General features: G+C 42.8%; 1 protein-coding gene across 1 annotated transcript in view; it reads right to left on the reverse strand.

Moving 5' to 3' along the window:
* Positions 1 to 16,722, reverse strand: part of CNKSR3 (CNKSR family member 3) — a 57,708-nt gene extending 40,986 nt beyond the window's left edge. Inside the window, exon 1 of the mRNA XM_084284737.1 lies at positions 16,601 to 16,722. Coding sequence (XP_084140863.1) covers positions 16,601 to 16,652 — 52 coding nt within the window. The 5' untranslated portion in view covers positions 16,653 to 16,722. The remainder of the gene's footprint in view (positions 1 to 16,600) is intronic.
* Positions 16,723 to 16,953: the final 231 nt, after the last annotated feature.

The raw sequence follows: 16,953 nt of genomic DNA on the forward strand, positions 1-16,953 counted from the left end.
TGTGAGAGAAGTGGCAATAGCAGGGGAGGGAAAAACGTACTTGTTCTTAACACAATATCTAATAACAAACTAAATCCAGAAGTCTCTGAAACAAGTCAAAACCAGGCCAGAAACAAAGGGATGTAAATACTGGCATAAAAACAATGGGTGCGTTTTTGTACTTTTTTTCTGTTTTAATCCAGTATGCTCCCCTTCTCAGTTTTGATTTCTACAGTTACTGTTGTAACTGTTGTCATTCATTATTTTTCTTCTACTTACTGTTCCTCTACCTTTTTAAGTTACATTTGTATGTTTTCCAACAAATTAACAACAATTAGGTGCTCAGAGGCCTCCAGTTACTACAAGCTTCAGTCATTTTTTTTTGGCAAATTGGTACAGAGAGTAGAAATAATCAGGAGTAAATGCAAGGTTTCGTGTGAAATTGAGTACTATTTTAGGTCTGTGACCAAGATTACACTTGATGAGAGAAATGGGGTAGAAAGAAAGAACAAGCTGTATTTCATGTCGATTGTAAAATACTCTAAACTTCACTAATCCTAGAAACACAAGATTGGGAAGAAGCCGAGCCACATTATTCTAACAAAAACATTTTGTCTTCAACATAGCTTTCCAGATGAAAGCTGAAATCAGAGAATGGACTTACAAGAGCATTCAAACAGACTAAAAACTGCTAACAAAATTAATAATTATTTTGATTTCCTTGTTTCCCACCTATACAAGTTGCATCCTTTTTGTAAAAGTGACTTCTGATGGTCATAAATAAAGACTGTATGAGATTGAATGGCGTGGAATCATGGAATCATAAAATATCCAAAGTTGGAAGGGACCCACTTAGAAGTGATTTCCCAATCATAACACGGTATTAGTCAATGCAGAAATATCATGAACTTCACTGAAAAACAGGGATTTATTTGCTTCAAACAACTTAAAGCTGCCTGGGCAGCCTCTCCTGAATGCATACTTTAACTCAAGTATTACAGAGTCGTATTGCCAAACTACTTAGAGATCAAAAAACCTTCTTCAAACTAGAGTTTATTTTCACAAAAAATAAGTTGATCTGCCACATGGTTTGTGCTGTGTAGTGATCTCCAGCTAGTGATCAAATTTTCAAACTTCCCAATCATGAGAAATGGCTCACTGTGTCCAAAGACATATTTGGAAACATAAGTTCAACTGTAATACTTCGGTGTGCTACTTTGTAAGGGAAAAACACACAACCGCATGGATTTGGTTTAATCTGTGAGAATACCCCTGTTAACTATGCTGTGTTGGACTTTTATTTAAAACGGATTTATGGAAGCCTGTTTGATCACCGTTCATCCTGTTCTTCGCTTACGGGCACCACAGTGACCTTGTTTACACCCAAGTTAATCATTAGGTCTTACAGAGGGTGGGGAACAGCACAGAAAGGCGAGGAATGGGGAAAGGGAAAGCAGAGTTTATTTTCAAAAATGAAGACATGAAAAATGTCAAGAAGTTGTAGGAAAAGCAAGACAACAACAACATGGGCCTCTCACAGATATTTTATCCTTATGCAAACATAGCTTCATGTTCCCCAACCAAGACCACTACTGGGAAGGTGACGGCAGCCTCCGTGTACTCTCTGTCAAAACTTGCATAAATTGTCGACTCCAGTAGTGCCTTCAGCACAAGTAATAGAGACCCATAAGCAGAAAGCTGTGAAGTGCCAACTTGTTTCCAAGCAGCCACCACAGAGGCTACCAGAAAATGGTAGCCTCTAGAGGACAAAAAAAAAAAAAAAGACTCACAATCCAAAGACTAATGAGGTCCCTCAAAACATTCCCTGCTCTTTCTCACTTCTATAAGCAACTTCTCTACTGAAGAAAAAGTCGAGAATCCTCTGAAAGCTGTTATAAAACAGGAGATAGTGAGACTGCTCCTACCCAAGTTAAGGCCAACATGACAAAATAGTACCTAAGGGAAAAAAAAAAAAAAAAAAACAACTGGAATAGAGGGAAACAGAGCCACAGGAGATAAGATGAAAGGGGGGGGGGTGGAAAGGTTGGCAACAAGTATACCTATGGGAGGAGGAGGAGGAGAATTAGATTATGGTAAAAGCATGATTAGGGGAGGAGCAAAGACTGAAAAAAAAAAAATCATGCAAGCAGGAAAAGGGGAAGATCCAAGCAGTGCACTTCTAACTGGGAAATGACTACTCAAAATTTCCATTTGAGAAATTTACCCAGAGCCCATCTAACTTGCCCTTAAATAGTCACACTGCTCCAGCCACAGTAAGCACACAAACTTTTTACATTACTTTTCTATCTTGGTGTTTATTTTAAATTGACAGAAGTATCAATATCTCACAAGCAAGCAATCCACAGAAGAGCACTGTGGGCATATAATCAGGGTAACATGGAAGCCTTTATAACCCCAAATTAATCTCTTGAGGTATCCCACCCAGCTCACGCAAAGTAAGAAACACATTCCTTTTAACCCCAATGTTTTTGACTCTAATAGATATAAAGCTGTCATCAACCTCTTCGTCTGCAGACACAAAGCTTCATAGACTGTTTTGCCTCTCACGTGCACATGCCTACAGACTAATCCCAGTGAAAGATGCTGGAATGAGAGACACAGAAGCCAAAAACATGTATTTACTTGCACAACTGTGCTGAGAGCAGCAGTGCACATCCCCTTCCCAGAGGGAGGATCAGCTAAGGCTGACAAACCCTGGGACAAAAGGGAGAGCGCAGACCCCCACCACATCACACTCTCCATCCCCATGCTGAAACCACCAAGAAGGGAAGTCTTTGAAGACAACTGTAGAGCAAAACTGCCTAGCAAAGCAACAGCCCAACTTAAAAAAAACAACCAAATCATGATTTCTGTCTTCTCTATCTCGACCTGGACTTCCATCACCCTACATATCTCCCACCTGGGAGCCTCTGAACATCTGGTTTAATATTGCTAACAACTTCGTCATCACAGCATGGAAAAATACTTTTTAAAAGGAATAAAACGGAAACAAGTGTGAGCACAGAATTCAATCACACACAATATTAATCAGAGTAATTACACACTGACCACAGGCAACACAAAAAACACTGTCCTTTCTGAAGCACAGTAAGGTGGCTGCCTCCATGGCTTGTCAACTGGTACTTCCATGGTTTAGGTCTTTTCCATATGGAAACTGGGTCAACACCTTTTCAGTATGAGTAATTTTTATACTCCTTAGCAAGCACAAAAAGGCCTCTGTTGACTCTAAAAATAAATCCTGTACTCCAACAGGTCAAGCCCAAAGTCACTTCATTTTCTAAAAGCAGTAACAAACAAGGAGTGTGGAGTGTACTGTATCTCCAGCACATGAAACCTGTGTCTGATAATTTTGTGTGGTTAATACAACGCAACAACCCCCTGCCCTAGGGCCTTCATCTCCAGCACGCAATTAAGAGCTTGCTGTTTTAAAGTTTCAAGGTTTTTGTGGTTGAAGGAGTAGTTCATTAGTCACAAGAGCTCCTTTTCTTGAACCCTTGTTAATTAACACTCTGATGTCTGTTCCCACAGTGGAAACAAGAGCGAACATTGCAAAACTGACCGCCCCTTGGCTCCCAAGAAGAAACAGGGTGATCCCTTTAATTTGGTTTGGCTGATGCTCACACCACCATGTGGAACTGCTTTGGCTGATTGCAACAAAGTCCATTACTCACGTTTGTCTCTCCTGCCTGCATGCACCCTCACGAACACTGTGATTACTGCTACACCCATGAGCGACCCAAGGAGCAGTTTATTGTAAGGCAACAGCTGATGCAGCTGCCAGATAGCCGGCCTTTCATACAGCCATCTCCTACACAGTTACGAAACACTTCTGACTACCACCTTACCCTAACAGTCACCGACGAGGCGTAAGTACAGGCACCTGGGAATCACCAGACATCAGCACTGGCAAATCACAAGAATATGTCAAACTGCATGGCATTAGCAGAAATGCTGACAGTGCATAGTTCTTCATCACGGACAAATCCACAGGAGGCCCTACTGGATTGTCCTAGGATATACTGCCTTTGTTTGCATGCCTACATTACTTTATGTTAATAGTCCCCAGAATACTTCTCTTTAGAAGTTACTGCTTGTATGAGCCAGGACACACAAGGAGTCTTGAGATTAAAGAGCAAAAATCCAAAGGGAGCTTGAAACACCTTGAAAAGCACCAAAATAACAATGCCAAAGTCATTCTGCTATGCCACCACACTTGGCCTGCAAAGGTTGATGCCATCACAGCTGAAGACTTCGTGGAGAGCTTCACAGGAACACAAAAAGGATCAGAGAAAGCTTAAAGGTCTTCAATGAAAGTAGCAGGTGGTTTCTCAGCAATGTATGAGGGAAGACATGCAGAACAAGAAGCTATTCAACCATGAAGAGCTCCAAGAGCGAAATCAGCTAGCGCAAATTCAAAGCAATAGAAGAGGCAGCAGAGAGGGGGAAAGGCAGATCCAATTAGCTAGACAAAAAAGACTTTGCAGGAGTGAAACACACTGATAACATTGTCCCTGTGACAGGAGAGACCTGCCTTGAAGCACCCAACACAATAGGCACTTTAAAGCACATCGCTGAAGCATCTCAGCTTCCTTTAAACAGACTGTGTCAAACAGCAAGATTTATCAACTGAGCAGTCGATCACCAAAACTCTCCACTCCCCCCCCCTTTTTTTTTTTTTTTTTAATAATTGTGTTAAAGATTTAAAGGAATCACTTCAAACAATTTGCTGCCTGATGAATTTTCATTATTCCGTGCTGTTTTACAGCCCTGGTCAGGCACACAGTGATAACGCTGCTTCCTAAAATAGCTGAGACCTCACCGGACTGCAAGTGCAACGCCCTAAATGTAAGGAAGCCAACTGTAAAATGTAACAACAATAGAGCCAGAGAGATCTAAGATCAGCAGCAGCAAAGCTAACCAAGGGCTCTGAATCATACACATGTCCAAAATACCACTGGCCTGACCAGGAGCCCTACCTCCTTCCCAGAAGTGAAGTATGAAGTGGAGCAGAGGAGGGCAGGAGAGAGCCCTGTGTCTGCCTCAGCCACTTTGACATCTTCACCCAGCATTTTTTGTGATTATTAAGAGAGAAGAGTGAGAGCAAATACTCCAAGTACTCCACCTACTCCTAATAGGATGGTAACAAGATATTTCTGACCATCTGCCAAAGCTTCAAACAAGTCTTAAAGATACTTTAAGATACTTACAACAAAGCACCATCAAATATTTAAGAAAGTCAGCCAATTTAATTGATGGCTACTTGCTTCTTTCTCATAGCACTTCAGATAAATTGGATATTGTTTCTTATGGGTCATGTTTGTGGTGTTTTTTGTTTATGTGTGTGTGTGTTTTTTTTGGCAAGATCTTCTTCCAGGACACAACTTCCTTGGTGCTGCTTCCAAGCAGTGCATAATTCCCAGGCAATGGAAGCATCTCTAGGGAGGGCCCTCTTGTGTACAGCTAACAAAACTGCTAGAAGGGTGTTATAAGCAGAACGCAAATTGTTTAAACCTTGATAGAAAACCATTCTCAGAAGTTACCATATTTTTTAGAATACCCAAAGACAGTGAAGAACATTAAATGGCAAAATATGTTTCAGTAAAGACACAAGAGATAAATAACTGTTGAGTTTCCAGCTATCATTTCAACCCACACTTAATCCTTGGAAAATCAAGGATGATACTGGCCAGTAAAATTACACGCATTATGCTCAATTACACATGGGTTAGAAACCACACGGTCCATTTGGTATTCTGCAGCAACCAAGCCATATTAATTTGAGCAAAACCTGCACGCATCCATAGAAGCTCCCAAGCTGGGAAATGACTACTTCTGCAAATGACAGCTGAATGAGTCTCCAGGCACGTCTGGCAGGTGACTCCTCTGCTGGGAGCTGGAAATCCTCTCCAGTCATTCTGCCTTGAGATGCCAGTACAGATTTTACCATGCTAAAAGAACATATTCAGCGTTGTTGCTGGCCCTATGGCCACATCACAGCATCCCATTGTCAACCACCTTGTTTCAAGAGAGAGTAACTTTGTATGTCCAAGAATCTCATCAGCTTGGTATCTATGCATTGCGATGTGGTCTAAGAAGGTACAATATTAAACAATATTACGCTTACCAAAACCCAAAGTCAAGGTATTTCACCAAAGGTTTACTTCCAGCAACATCAATGGAAATCATCATTTTGCTGCTGGCTTCCCATCATGGCTAGCACCATAAGATATGATGGTTCCTGCTGTAAGAAGAACCCAAACTAGCCCCAGATGACTGCTCCAAGTGTTTCTAACAATACTACAAGGATCTAAAAAGTATCAGCTACACCTGACTCAATCACAATTGTTGAAAGACACCATTCCATGAAGAATCACATGCTTCTGCTCATCTTCCTGCATAGCTTTACAAAGTAGTTCACCCAGCAGATGGGGCAGGAGGGAGCTAGACAAAGCAGAAAGGACAGAAGAGGCTAGTGATTATCACACAAGCATCTGTTACTACTCTCTCATGCCATACTTTCAGAACTTGGTGTTGTAACATACAAAATTTTTCAACAGATGCTGAAAGCATAAGATATAATTACACCTCTTCCACATACAGATCGCATTTGACTACACTCAACAACTTTTCTATACAGCAGATGCCTATTGATTAGTAGTATTTCAACAACCCTACATGAAGCCATGCTTTCCTTTTATATGCCTGCACACCCTTTCTAAATAGGCACACCTCATTTTCTGTTGTCACTTCCTGCACTACAGCAGCTCTGGGTGACTTATGGCACAGGGATCATCCAGGAATCAACAGCACTGAGCCATGCTGCAGACATCACGGGATGGGCCCAGCTGGGGACTGACATGCTTACACTACCAGGATACCCCACAGAGCCCTTCTCAGTACTCAGTGGAGCCCAGAGCATCATTCAGCTCACCCCAAAATACACGCAAGATCTGCTGAACCATTTTGTAGGCTCCAGTGACTAGAACAAGAATACAGACATATAAATTAATCATGTCTTAATCCCGATTTGAATGCCACCCACCGTATGACCAGAGGCAAATCGCTTTCCTTTACCACATGCTCCACACACAGTGCCATATGTGGACACCTGAAGGAGCCCAAACAGACTGTCAAGGAGTTTATAAGTAACATAACTGCATCCAGGGATGGAAATAGCCATGCCAACCGTACTCGTGCTGTTTCTTGTACATAGATAACCTACTTCTGGTTAGTTAAAACTGCACTGTGTAACAGAGGCACATCCTGAACTCCTCACAGCTTTAACTCCCTACCTTTAAAATAACAGCAGCTTCCTACTGAGAGGGATACAGAAAGAATACAATAAAGATTGAAGTACCAGGGTACGGCCACAGTGATATATTACTGTTAAATCAAGATAAAAATTGCACAAGGCACAGAGCGTGCGCTTATCATACCTACAGTCTTTGTTTCCCAAAGCTCTGTTCCAGCCATCTTCCCTTAATACTGTTAAAATCTTTATGAAAGTACCTCTGCTAGCCAGGATCCTGCCTGCCAGCATCAGCCTAATAAAGTAGTAGGCAGCAAATCATTGAAGAAATATGAAACTGTCATAAGTGCAACCACAGGAATAGGATCTCTGCTAGTGAGAGCCCCCCTGCCAGCCAGTGCCTCCTACAGAAGCACAGGTTTGTGTCAGCCCATTACAGTGCTCCAGCATGGGCACTGCTGCATCTACCAACCCACACCCACCCTCCTGAACGATGAATGAATCTCATCCTCAAAGGCCAGTACTACACCTTCCTCCAATATACCTGTTAAATCCTAAGCATAACTGAAGGCAAACTATGTTCTTTTTTAAAAAAGAAAAAATAAAAAAAAAAATTACTTTATGTACATAACACACACATGCTACCATGAGATACAACCAAAATTGGTAAGAAATAAAAAAAATTACTGACAGGTTTAATTTTCAAGTTCTTGTTTTCCTCACATATGGATTTATTTATCCTGTGCTGTTCTCTCAAGTAGCATCATGTATGTTAGAGGAAAGAAAAAGGATTGTTTTAAAATACAAATAAATAACTATGATACTTTTATGTTTACACAGGCATTGTATTTGACAAGAGGTATAATGTTACTTCCTCTGGTGAATACAACTGAAGTCCAAATACTACATGCACTATATTTATAAGAAAATCTGTAAGAAAAAAAAAAAAGTACAAGGACACTGAATTTATAGCATATTTATCTTTTGTCTCCTCTTTCAACCAAAGTTTCCATTATAGCTTGCATCAGGAATGCCAACAATTACCAAGTTATGCTTTGCCATAATCCTCTCAAAACTCTGCTTGGTGGAGCCCTCAAGCACCCCACACCTTGCTGAGGACAGGCGAGCAAAGCTGTGAACACAGATCTCCTCTAGATTTCCTGAGGGGGAAAGGGGCTGGAGGAGCGGCACCCTCATGTCAGAGCAGGTACCTGTACATTTCACCAGGCTTCCACTGTTTCCCTACAGGGCTCTCTGGGCACAGCTCCATCCCTGGACCTTCACGTGTTTTTCAGTCCACATTCTTCAGGCGTGCCTGAACTGGCTCTCACAGCCCTCCATCCTACGCAGGAGGACAGGAAAAAAAAAAGTCTTCAGTCCCTGCTGCTCTGTCTCCCTGCAGCCCTGCACCAACACGCACACCTGCAATCCCTGCTGAGGTACAGCACCGTGCCTCCTGGAGCAACATGACAGCAGCCATCTCAAAACAACGTTTTTCAGACACCAAAGATGCAGTACTGGTACCCCAATGGAGATCAGCAGAGCTTCACTCTTCTGCTTGCATGTCCAGCTGTCACCATGGGCTGCCTTCTGGCTGTCACGGCAAGGACACAGCTTCTTCACCACACCAGGGCTCGGAGGAGAAAACACACTGCTGCTCAGGACAGAGCATCACCTCTGGAACTGACGACAGGAGCAGCATCACAACAGAAAGCAATAGTTCCTTTTGGTTATGCGGGGGGGGCCTTTCACAAGCTACACAAGTGAGAAAGCCCAGCTGAAGCCCTTAACCAGCTTGCCTCACAACATAGACAAAGGAAGCAATACCTTGAGCCCTGCCCTTCTGTTCAGGCTGGGAAAGCATCTGTATCAGACAAGATATTGCCTATTTAATGACAAAATAGGCATATTACAGAGCTTTTCATAAAGCATTCACCTGGCAAACTGCATTCCAGTAATACAAGACTCAGTGAGATAAGGAAAGATATTATTAGCATTAATGATAAAAGGATGGCAACCTAAGCAACATTCATTTTGCGCACACAAGGCAGAGACATCAGGATCATATTAGCCTAGAAGCGTGTATCAACACTTGCTTTAGCAGAAGCCTTAGCCCTTGATGAGCATCAATTAAGTGCTAAATGGAGTTCTCTCCTTTGATCAAGAAGCAAGATAAGATCACATTTACACCACAGAGCTTTGATTGCAACACCACACCAGACACTTGGCTTACCTACACCTAACTACTAATATAAGAAAGTCCAAAAAAAAAAAAAAAAAAAGATTTTGGTATTGCAGTGAAAGAGAATTGTCTTTATGTAAAAGGGCAGGAGAAACATGTATAAGAAACTACACGACCTCAGCACTAATGCAGTATTAAAATACAAGTTGGTCAGATACTGAATGAACGTCTGTAGACCAAAGTTGCAAAGGTCAGTGATTTGATCTCACCAAATCAAATACAGATGCTTGGTTTTATCCAGCACATGCAACATTTGATGAAAAGTAGCTACTTTTCATAATATCACAAATATCTATTTTAATAGCTAATGAATGTTTAAAACTGGATTTAAAAAAACAAACAAACAAAAAAAAAACACAATCAGGCAGATTCTATGTACCTCCTGCAGATCATCCAAGCTGTAAAATATTATTAGTTGTATTCTGAAAGGATGGAAGCAGGCATATGGAAATCTGCAGGCAATCTTCTTATGCAAAGCAAGCATGGCCCAGGGATATGAATGATACCTCAGACTCAGAAGTCATCTCACACTAGAAATTAGAGCCCTAATGACAAAAGGACTATATACCCTGCCTAACTTCAGACAGAGATACAAACAGTATTTTATTTGAATTTCCTAACTCTTATTGCAGCCCTGTGAAGTAACATTAAAATCTGTGAACAATCCTGTGACCACAAGAAACTGAGTCCTAAAGAACTACTTGTAATTATGTAAGAGGTTGCTACAGAGGTCCCAGCTCCATTAATTCCTATCCACCCTTCCTTTCCCCTCTGTAAGTTACTGACAACATCAGTATCCCACTACCTTCTCCTTTAAACAGGACTTACATATTTGGAGTATCTGGAGGACTGAAAGCAGAGACACTCCCAAAGCAACAAACCTGTAATGAGGTGAGATCGGAGCATGTGATGACGTCAGGAAAATGTAAGGTACAAATTAAGACTAATGACATCACAAGTACAGAAAAGATACGATGGAAATCAATTTTTACCAGTTAATTCACAGAGGCACTGATGTTTGGACTTATGCACTGACATAGCTTGTGTGTCATAGCTTCCTTGCAAAGCCAAATCTTGTTCTAAGATGATGCAGCAGAGAACTGAACAGTCTCAACATCTCTTAACACTTCTTAACCGTTGCAAGTCATCAGCTGCTTGACATGCCTGGAAGGAGCTTAACTGATAGAGCAAGACTTAGATCAGGCAATCCAGAAGCTTAGATTTAAGAAATCAAAAGGAAAGAACAAACACCACCCAAAGAAAACCCCACATGTTTCTAAATACTTCTTGACAGGCCGTCTGCACGCATCACTCCAACTGCAATTCATCTAGTAGCATCTGTTGGATAACAACTTTTTGTCAGGCTCTTTTACTTAAGAAAATAAAGCATCATGACAAATTTCAACATGCATTTTATCTAGTGCCCTGTACTTTGTCTTCCATTAGCTCGTGCAGTGTGCTAGACAGTGTACAGACAGAGGCATGATCCTTGGCCAAGAGGACTTACATGCTGAAAACAAAGAGTCCAAAGCAGAAAGAGGCAGAAGGAACAAGCACATAGTAACTAGAATTAGTAAAGTCTGACAGAAGAAAGGAGGATTTTGCTCCAGAAGTCTCAAACAATGGAAACAAAAGACTTCTGATCACTGAAAGAAAGGCGTTTGAGAAAAAAATGCAACCAATTCATTGGCCAGTTGCTACCACTAAACAGTTAGAAGAAACTTCACCTAATAACTACCACCACTACTATACCTCTAATTGATTAGTACAAGTATTTAGTTTACCAGTTTAGTTTAGTACCAGTGTTTAGGTACCACCTAAATATACTTTTTACCCACTACCCACCCACCTGTACCTTAAATTCTTTATAAAGACATTGTTATGCAACTCTGACAAAGATTACAATCAACTTTCCAGCAAAGCCCATGGAGAATTTAGCATTTAAAACGTTGCTTTTCAGACATTATGATGACAGCACTCTACTTCTAGACCTGTGATGTTTGGTTAAAATAGTTTGAACAGCCTCTTAATGGCAAAGCAAACAGAGCTGACTGTGAACACTGAAAGATCATAAAAAAAATAAAATAAAATAAATAAAAAAAATAAAAAAACAGCACAGAACCCACAAGCAGCTCAAGAAACTGCAACACAGCAGAAAAACATGAAAACGTGATCTAAACACACGAACACAGAGGCCAACTCCTCTGTTTTATTTTTTCATACACACTTGTCTTAGCAACAGTGAATGAATAATTTTAAACCAGCATTCGTACAAACTGGTTGTGCAGCTTTTTCACTTCAAGTTTCATCCCACAGACAAACACTAAATAGATTTATTTAGTATTTTCACCTTCTGCTGGCAAAACATTATGGGCCGGCTACAGTCAGAATTGCAGTTCAAATACCTGAAAAGAGAGCGTGTTCATTCAATGCCATTTCCTGATGTGTTTAATAAGGCTGTTTGAATATATTTTTAAATAATCAAGCAAACAGAGAAACTCCTCTGCAGTTATGGGCAAGTCTTTCTTCTACTTTTCATTGAAAGCAAAACACTCTCTTAAGAGAGAAGTAGCAGTTTATTAGCATTAGATTTTTTTCCAAATAACTTGAACACAATAGTGTTTGCTTCAGAATACTTAAAAAGAAAAACAGCTGGAAAAAAAAAAAAAAAAACTTCAGTGCTATGTGTCACTCATAATTGCTTCTGAAATCCAGCTCCAGTTTGCAGCTCCCAGCACACACAGTTAACACAGCTGACCTTGCTGAAATCTCCCTGGGTAAGCGAGATAGCACTAAAAAAAGAACACCAGGTCCTCACGATTAATTGCTAACTATTAATAAATTAGCATATTTCTCTTCCTTCTTCCAGGCATACCTATAAATAAACGCACTTTCCCTCAAGATTGACCAGGAATGGAAATCAGAGTATTTTGTGACATAACAGCCACAGGAATAAACGACACCCATGAACTATTGGGTAATGGAATAACTGAACCTAGAGCGCAATAAAAAGACCAAAGTGCCAGCTCGATCCAGAGCTAGCTGAGCCCACAGCTACAGGAACAAAGGCCAGATTGTAATGGAGACTCACAACAACGACGGCATATAACCACAAGCATGTCAAACTGTCTTTACCGTGTAAAATTTGGCTTGAAGTCACAAGTCACATAAGTATGCTAGGCCTGGGGGCAGCAGGGAAGAGGGAAATCAGGCAACTGAAAACAAAGAGGAGATACAACGATGTTGTCTAGTAAGACGGTGACATTTTTCACAGAGGAGAACCTCCCCTTACACAACTTTTTGGTCTCACATCTTTTGAGGAATGACCCTAGCTGCAAGGTTTTCAGTAGCCAGGGGCTTCTGGGACTACAGGAAGTTTCTCCGCAGGACCACATTACTATGTTTTCTTCAAATTGTCACTCTGCCAGAGAGGTATGCCACTTCTGTGCTGGAGATTTTTCCACACAAATGGCCCTATGTCAATGAGTTCTTGATGATTTCTGCACCTGGGATAGCCAAGCCCAGAAAACTACAAGTCCACAGTCAAACGATACCAGCAGCAGTACAGCAGATGTGCTGCAATCTCTGTGGCTGTTAGCATGTCCCAACATAACCTGAATTACTCCAGGACTCCCTTTTTTAAAAGCTCTGGGGGAAGGAGTAGTCCAAGAGCAGTATGAGAAAGAAGTGAGGACTCTGAGCCTACAAGCATCTTGGCCCGCACAGGAGCAAGGCTGCAGGTCAGCTGCAATGCCAGGCAGGAGCAATATCTCTCCCAGAAGGATCAACTCAAAAATATCAACATCTCGGTTCAGTCAGTTCCAAGAAAATAGTAAAGGCCAAATCATTAAACAAGCTCCACACAACCACCTGCAAGCAAGTCAATTCAACACAGCAACCTAGACACACAAAAAAAAAATAAATAAAAAAGTACCTTTCCACTGCTGAATATAACCCCCAAGTACTTTTCAAGTCCCTGTCACACGGTAAGAGAAGCCCGTGACTACACCAGCACCTCTCCTGGACAGAAATTGAAGAGGTGCCCATACAGTTACCAGTTTCCGAATATCGACGCAGCAGCTCTTCATATCCTTGCTAAAAAGCATAAAAAGCATATGTAGGTGAATGCTTCACCTACAAAGTTGCTAGTGAGCAAAAGTACAACTCTTCAGCAGCAGCTTCGATTTCACTAGACCCACTCTTCACAATTCTACTACTGTCAGTACGGTCGCTTTGCCAGAAATACACCCTTCTTCACAAAAAAACAGCAGCATTCTAGTCTGAATTAACAAGAGAACACAAGCGACAGCTTCTTGTATCACCTATTGTTGCCAGAGACAAACAAAGCTCTTTTCATTTAAAATCTGGCCACAAAAATCTAAAAATATTCACTTTTGTGTAATTAATTCCAAATAGGTTCTATTTTAAATTACAGATAAAGCCTATTTACAGAATCTGCATAGAAATGAATAGCTCAAAAATCATAGAAAGAAACTATTCAGGATAAGAGCTGTCCTGTTAAAAAAAAAAAAAAAAATTAGTTTTGTCTGTTTGTTTTTTAAAGGAAGCCAGGTTCACAAAAAGCAAATAAGCTAACTGTCCAGAAGCAGTTATACAGCTTACTTTTGGATTTGGCTTTTTGGTAATTGCTTCCTGGAATAGGGGAAAGTTTTTATGCTTCTTTTAGTTGGGAAAAGGTGGGGTTTTGTTGTCCTTTTTTTTTTTTTTTTGTAGTTGCTGTTTTTGTTTGTTTTGTTTTCAGTCTAAAAGTATCAATTAATAGATGCTTGATTGTAAACAATTCAAAATAGAAAAACAGTTCCTGGAGAAAACTTCTGTTTTCCATTGAACATTAAAAATGGACTAAATCAGACCATTTATTTCCGCTACTCCCTTAATTTTTTTCCAAGATGCTTTTATCGCTGTATGACATGCATGCATCATTATCTGCAAAACCAATCTCCCCACTGCAAGTTGGCATCTCCCACCATAGTTATTTATGTCATTCTCCTAGAACACATCTCCATGGCACCACAGCACTAACTACAGGCAGAGGACATCACCAGCCAAACATTTTCTCCCAGAGCTTGACCAGTTGAGTGAAGCTCATGATATTACATTCCTAGATGGACAGTGATAGTCAAACAAAAGGCCTAAGCTCCTCTCCAAACATTCTGTTAATCAGTGTATTTATAAAACTAGCCTCGAGAATTGAAGATAATAATCATAAGTTAAAATACAGACTATTGGTCTCTGCTCAAACATAAAATGCAGTGGTTGTGAACTACATAGTAGTCAAGCATTTTGGCTTAAAAATAAACCATGAAACATAGCATTAATAAGGCTGCTATTAAAGTGTCAATTTTAATGCGCAGAGATGAAAGTCTAGCCAAAAAATAAAGTTTTCCACATTTCTTTATTACAATCTTGTCATGCAGGGAGTGACGTAAAAAGACGCCGTGCACTGAAGAGGTCAAATGCTTACCTGGAAACTGAAAAACAACAGCAGAAACAAAAGTCACTGGCAGTCTTTAATTTATTCCTTTGCATTTCAAAGGACACGCGTTAGCATTAGTCAGAAGATCCACCTTCCAACTACAGCCAGGCCTCAAATTATTCTGCATAACACTAATTGAGGGTCCAACTAAAGAGTTACCTGTTCAAGAAACCTGCAAGTAAAATAAATTATGCAAGAAAGCAAGCCAAGCATGCTTAAGTATAATAAAGCCTTTTAGAATGATTAGCAGGTTTACTCTTTAATCTGGCAAGGTAACAAACTTTCAGTGCCCAAGAGAAAAAACACAATGAGGGAACAGCATTATATAAATATTCCACATGCCAAAGCAGAAGGCTTATTTCATTGTAACAATGCACTCCTGTTTAAACCAATACCAAGAGGAGAAAGAGAGGTCTTTCTGGGGAAGTTATTTAGATGTTAACGCATAACTTCGGAGCACGTCCGTGCGGGCTCCTCTCCTTCCAGAGTCTGCGCGGACAGTCCATCATTGGCACCGGCACGCCCGGACACATGTTCACACTCAGGAGGGCTGGGAGTATCCATCTTGCTCTCTGTACGAAAACATTAGCCTGCTTTCCAAATTTGACTCAGTCTCGAAGCGAACTCCTGCCAAGTGCTGACCACAGGCATGCAGTCTAATCAGCATTATGGTCCTGAGACATCGGAGTAATGGCTGCTATAAGTGAGTGCCGCTGCTAATCCAGGGGAGCTTTCAACTCTCAAAGCATTCGTAATTTCGCATCAACTTCAAATCAAGGAAAGCCTGGGAAAACGCTTTATACAACAAAGGGTGATGGCCCTAAAGCACAGTCCTGCGAGACAACAGCAGTCCGTCCCACAAGTCACAAGCCTCTCACCTAATTCAGAGCTATTTCCCTTTTGATTTTCGCACTGCAGAGCAGGAACTGCGAGCGCAGACCTCTAATTGCCATTCAGAAAGTGCCATTCACTGGCACTGTCCGACCAGGTTTGACAGAGTGGAAGCCAAAACTGCCTTCCCCAAAAAAAAAAAAAAAAGCCACCGAGCACGGCAGGTGTCCCCCCCAGAGGGACGTGGGGTACCTGCGGGCACAGCTCGCAGCCCCCACCTCCTTTCCCCCGGGGAACAGCTTCCCAGCGCCGCACCAGCGGACGGGCTCTGCAAACGCCTTGCTTAACTCCAGCTCTCCTCCTTAACTCAACTTTGCTTAACTTACAAACCAAGGTGTTTTCGGCCAGCGGGCGGGTTTCGCCCGAAAAGCTGCAAGCCAACTCGCGCGGCCGGCCGGCAGGAGGGGGGGGCTGCCCCCGCCGGGCACGGCCGCAGGGGGACGGGAGCGAGCGCTGGGGGAGCTCCGCCGGAGCCGCGCTGCCCGCCCCGCCGACGGGGCTCCCCTCCTCCCCGCGCCCCGGAGAGGGAGGAAAAAGCGCCCGGGGCTCACGGGCACCGAGAGGGAACCGGCCTGGAAGCCGCCCGCTCCCGGGACGGGGCTGCCGCTGCGGCTGGGGCTGGCCCCGCTCGTTCACGGGGCAGCCAAGCCCGGCAGCAGAAAGTTCCCGCGGGCCGTGCCGAGCCGAGCCGAGCCGTGCTGGGCAGCACAGGCGCCCTTACCCTTGGTCCAGTCCACCACTTGCTTCGGGCTCCACCTGGTCACCGGCTCCATGGTGGGCTCGGCCCCGCCGGGACCTGCCCCTGCGGGACACCGGCACCACCGCTCCCGCAGCCCGCCCGCCGCGCTCCTCCGGCCGCGGACTCGCCCCCTCTCAGGCTCCCATCCCCGCGGCCCCGCTCCCCGCCCGCCCCGCGCCGGCCGGGCCGTCCCCCCAGGCCGGCTCCTCCCGCGGGCCGCGGCCGGACCCGCCCCGCCGCCGCTCCGCCCCCAGGTGCTGCCGCCCGGCTCCCCTCGGCCGCCCGGAGCTGGCCTCACGGCCGGCGGGCTTCGGCCCGAGGGCCCAGCGGGAGCC

This window comes from Netta rufina (genome assembly GCF_964035555.1).
Source record: "Netta rufina genome assembly, chromosome: 3".
Lineage (NCBI taxonomy): Eukaryota > Metazoa > Chordata > Aves > Anseriformes > Anatidae > Netta > Netta rufina.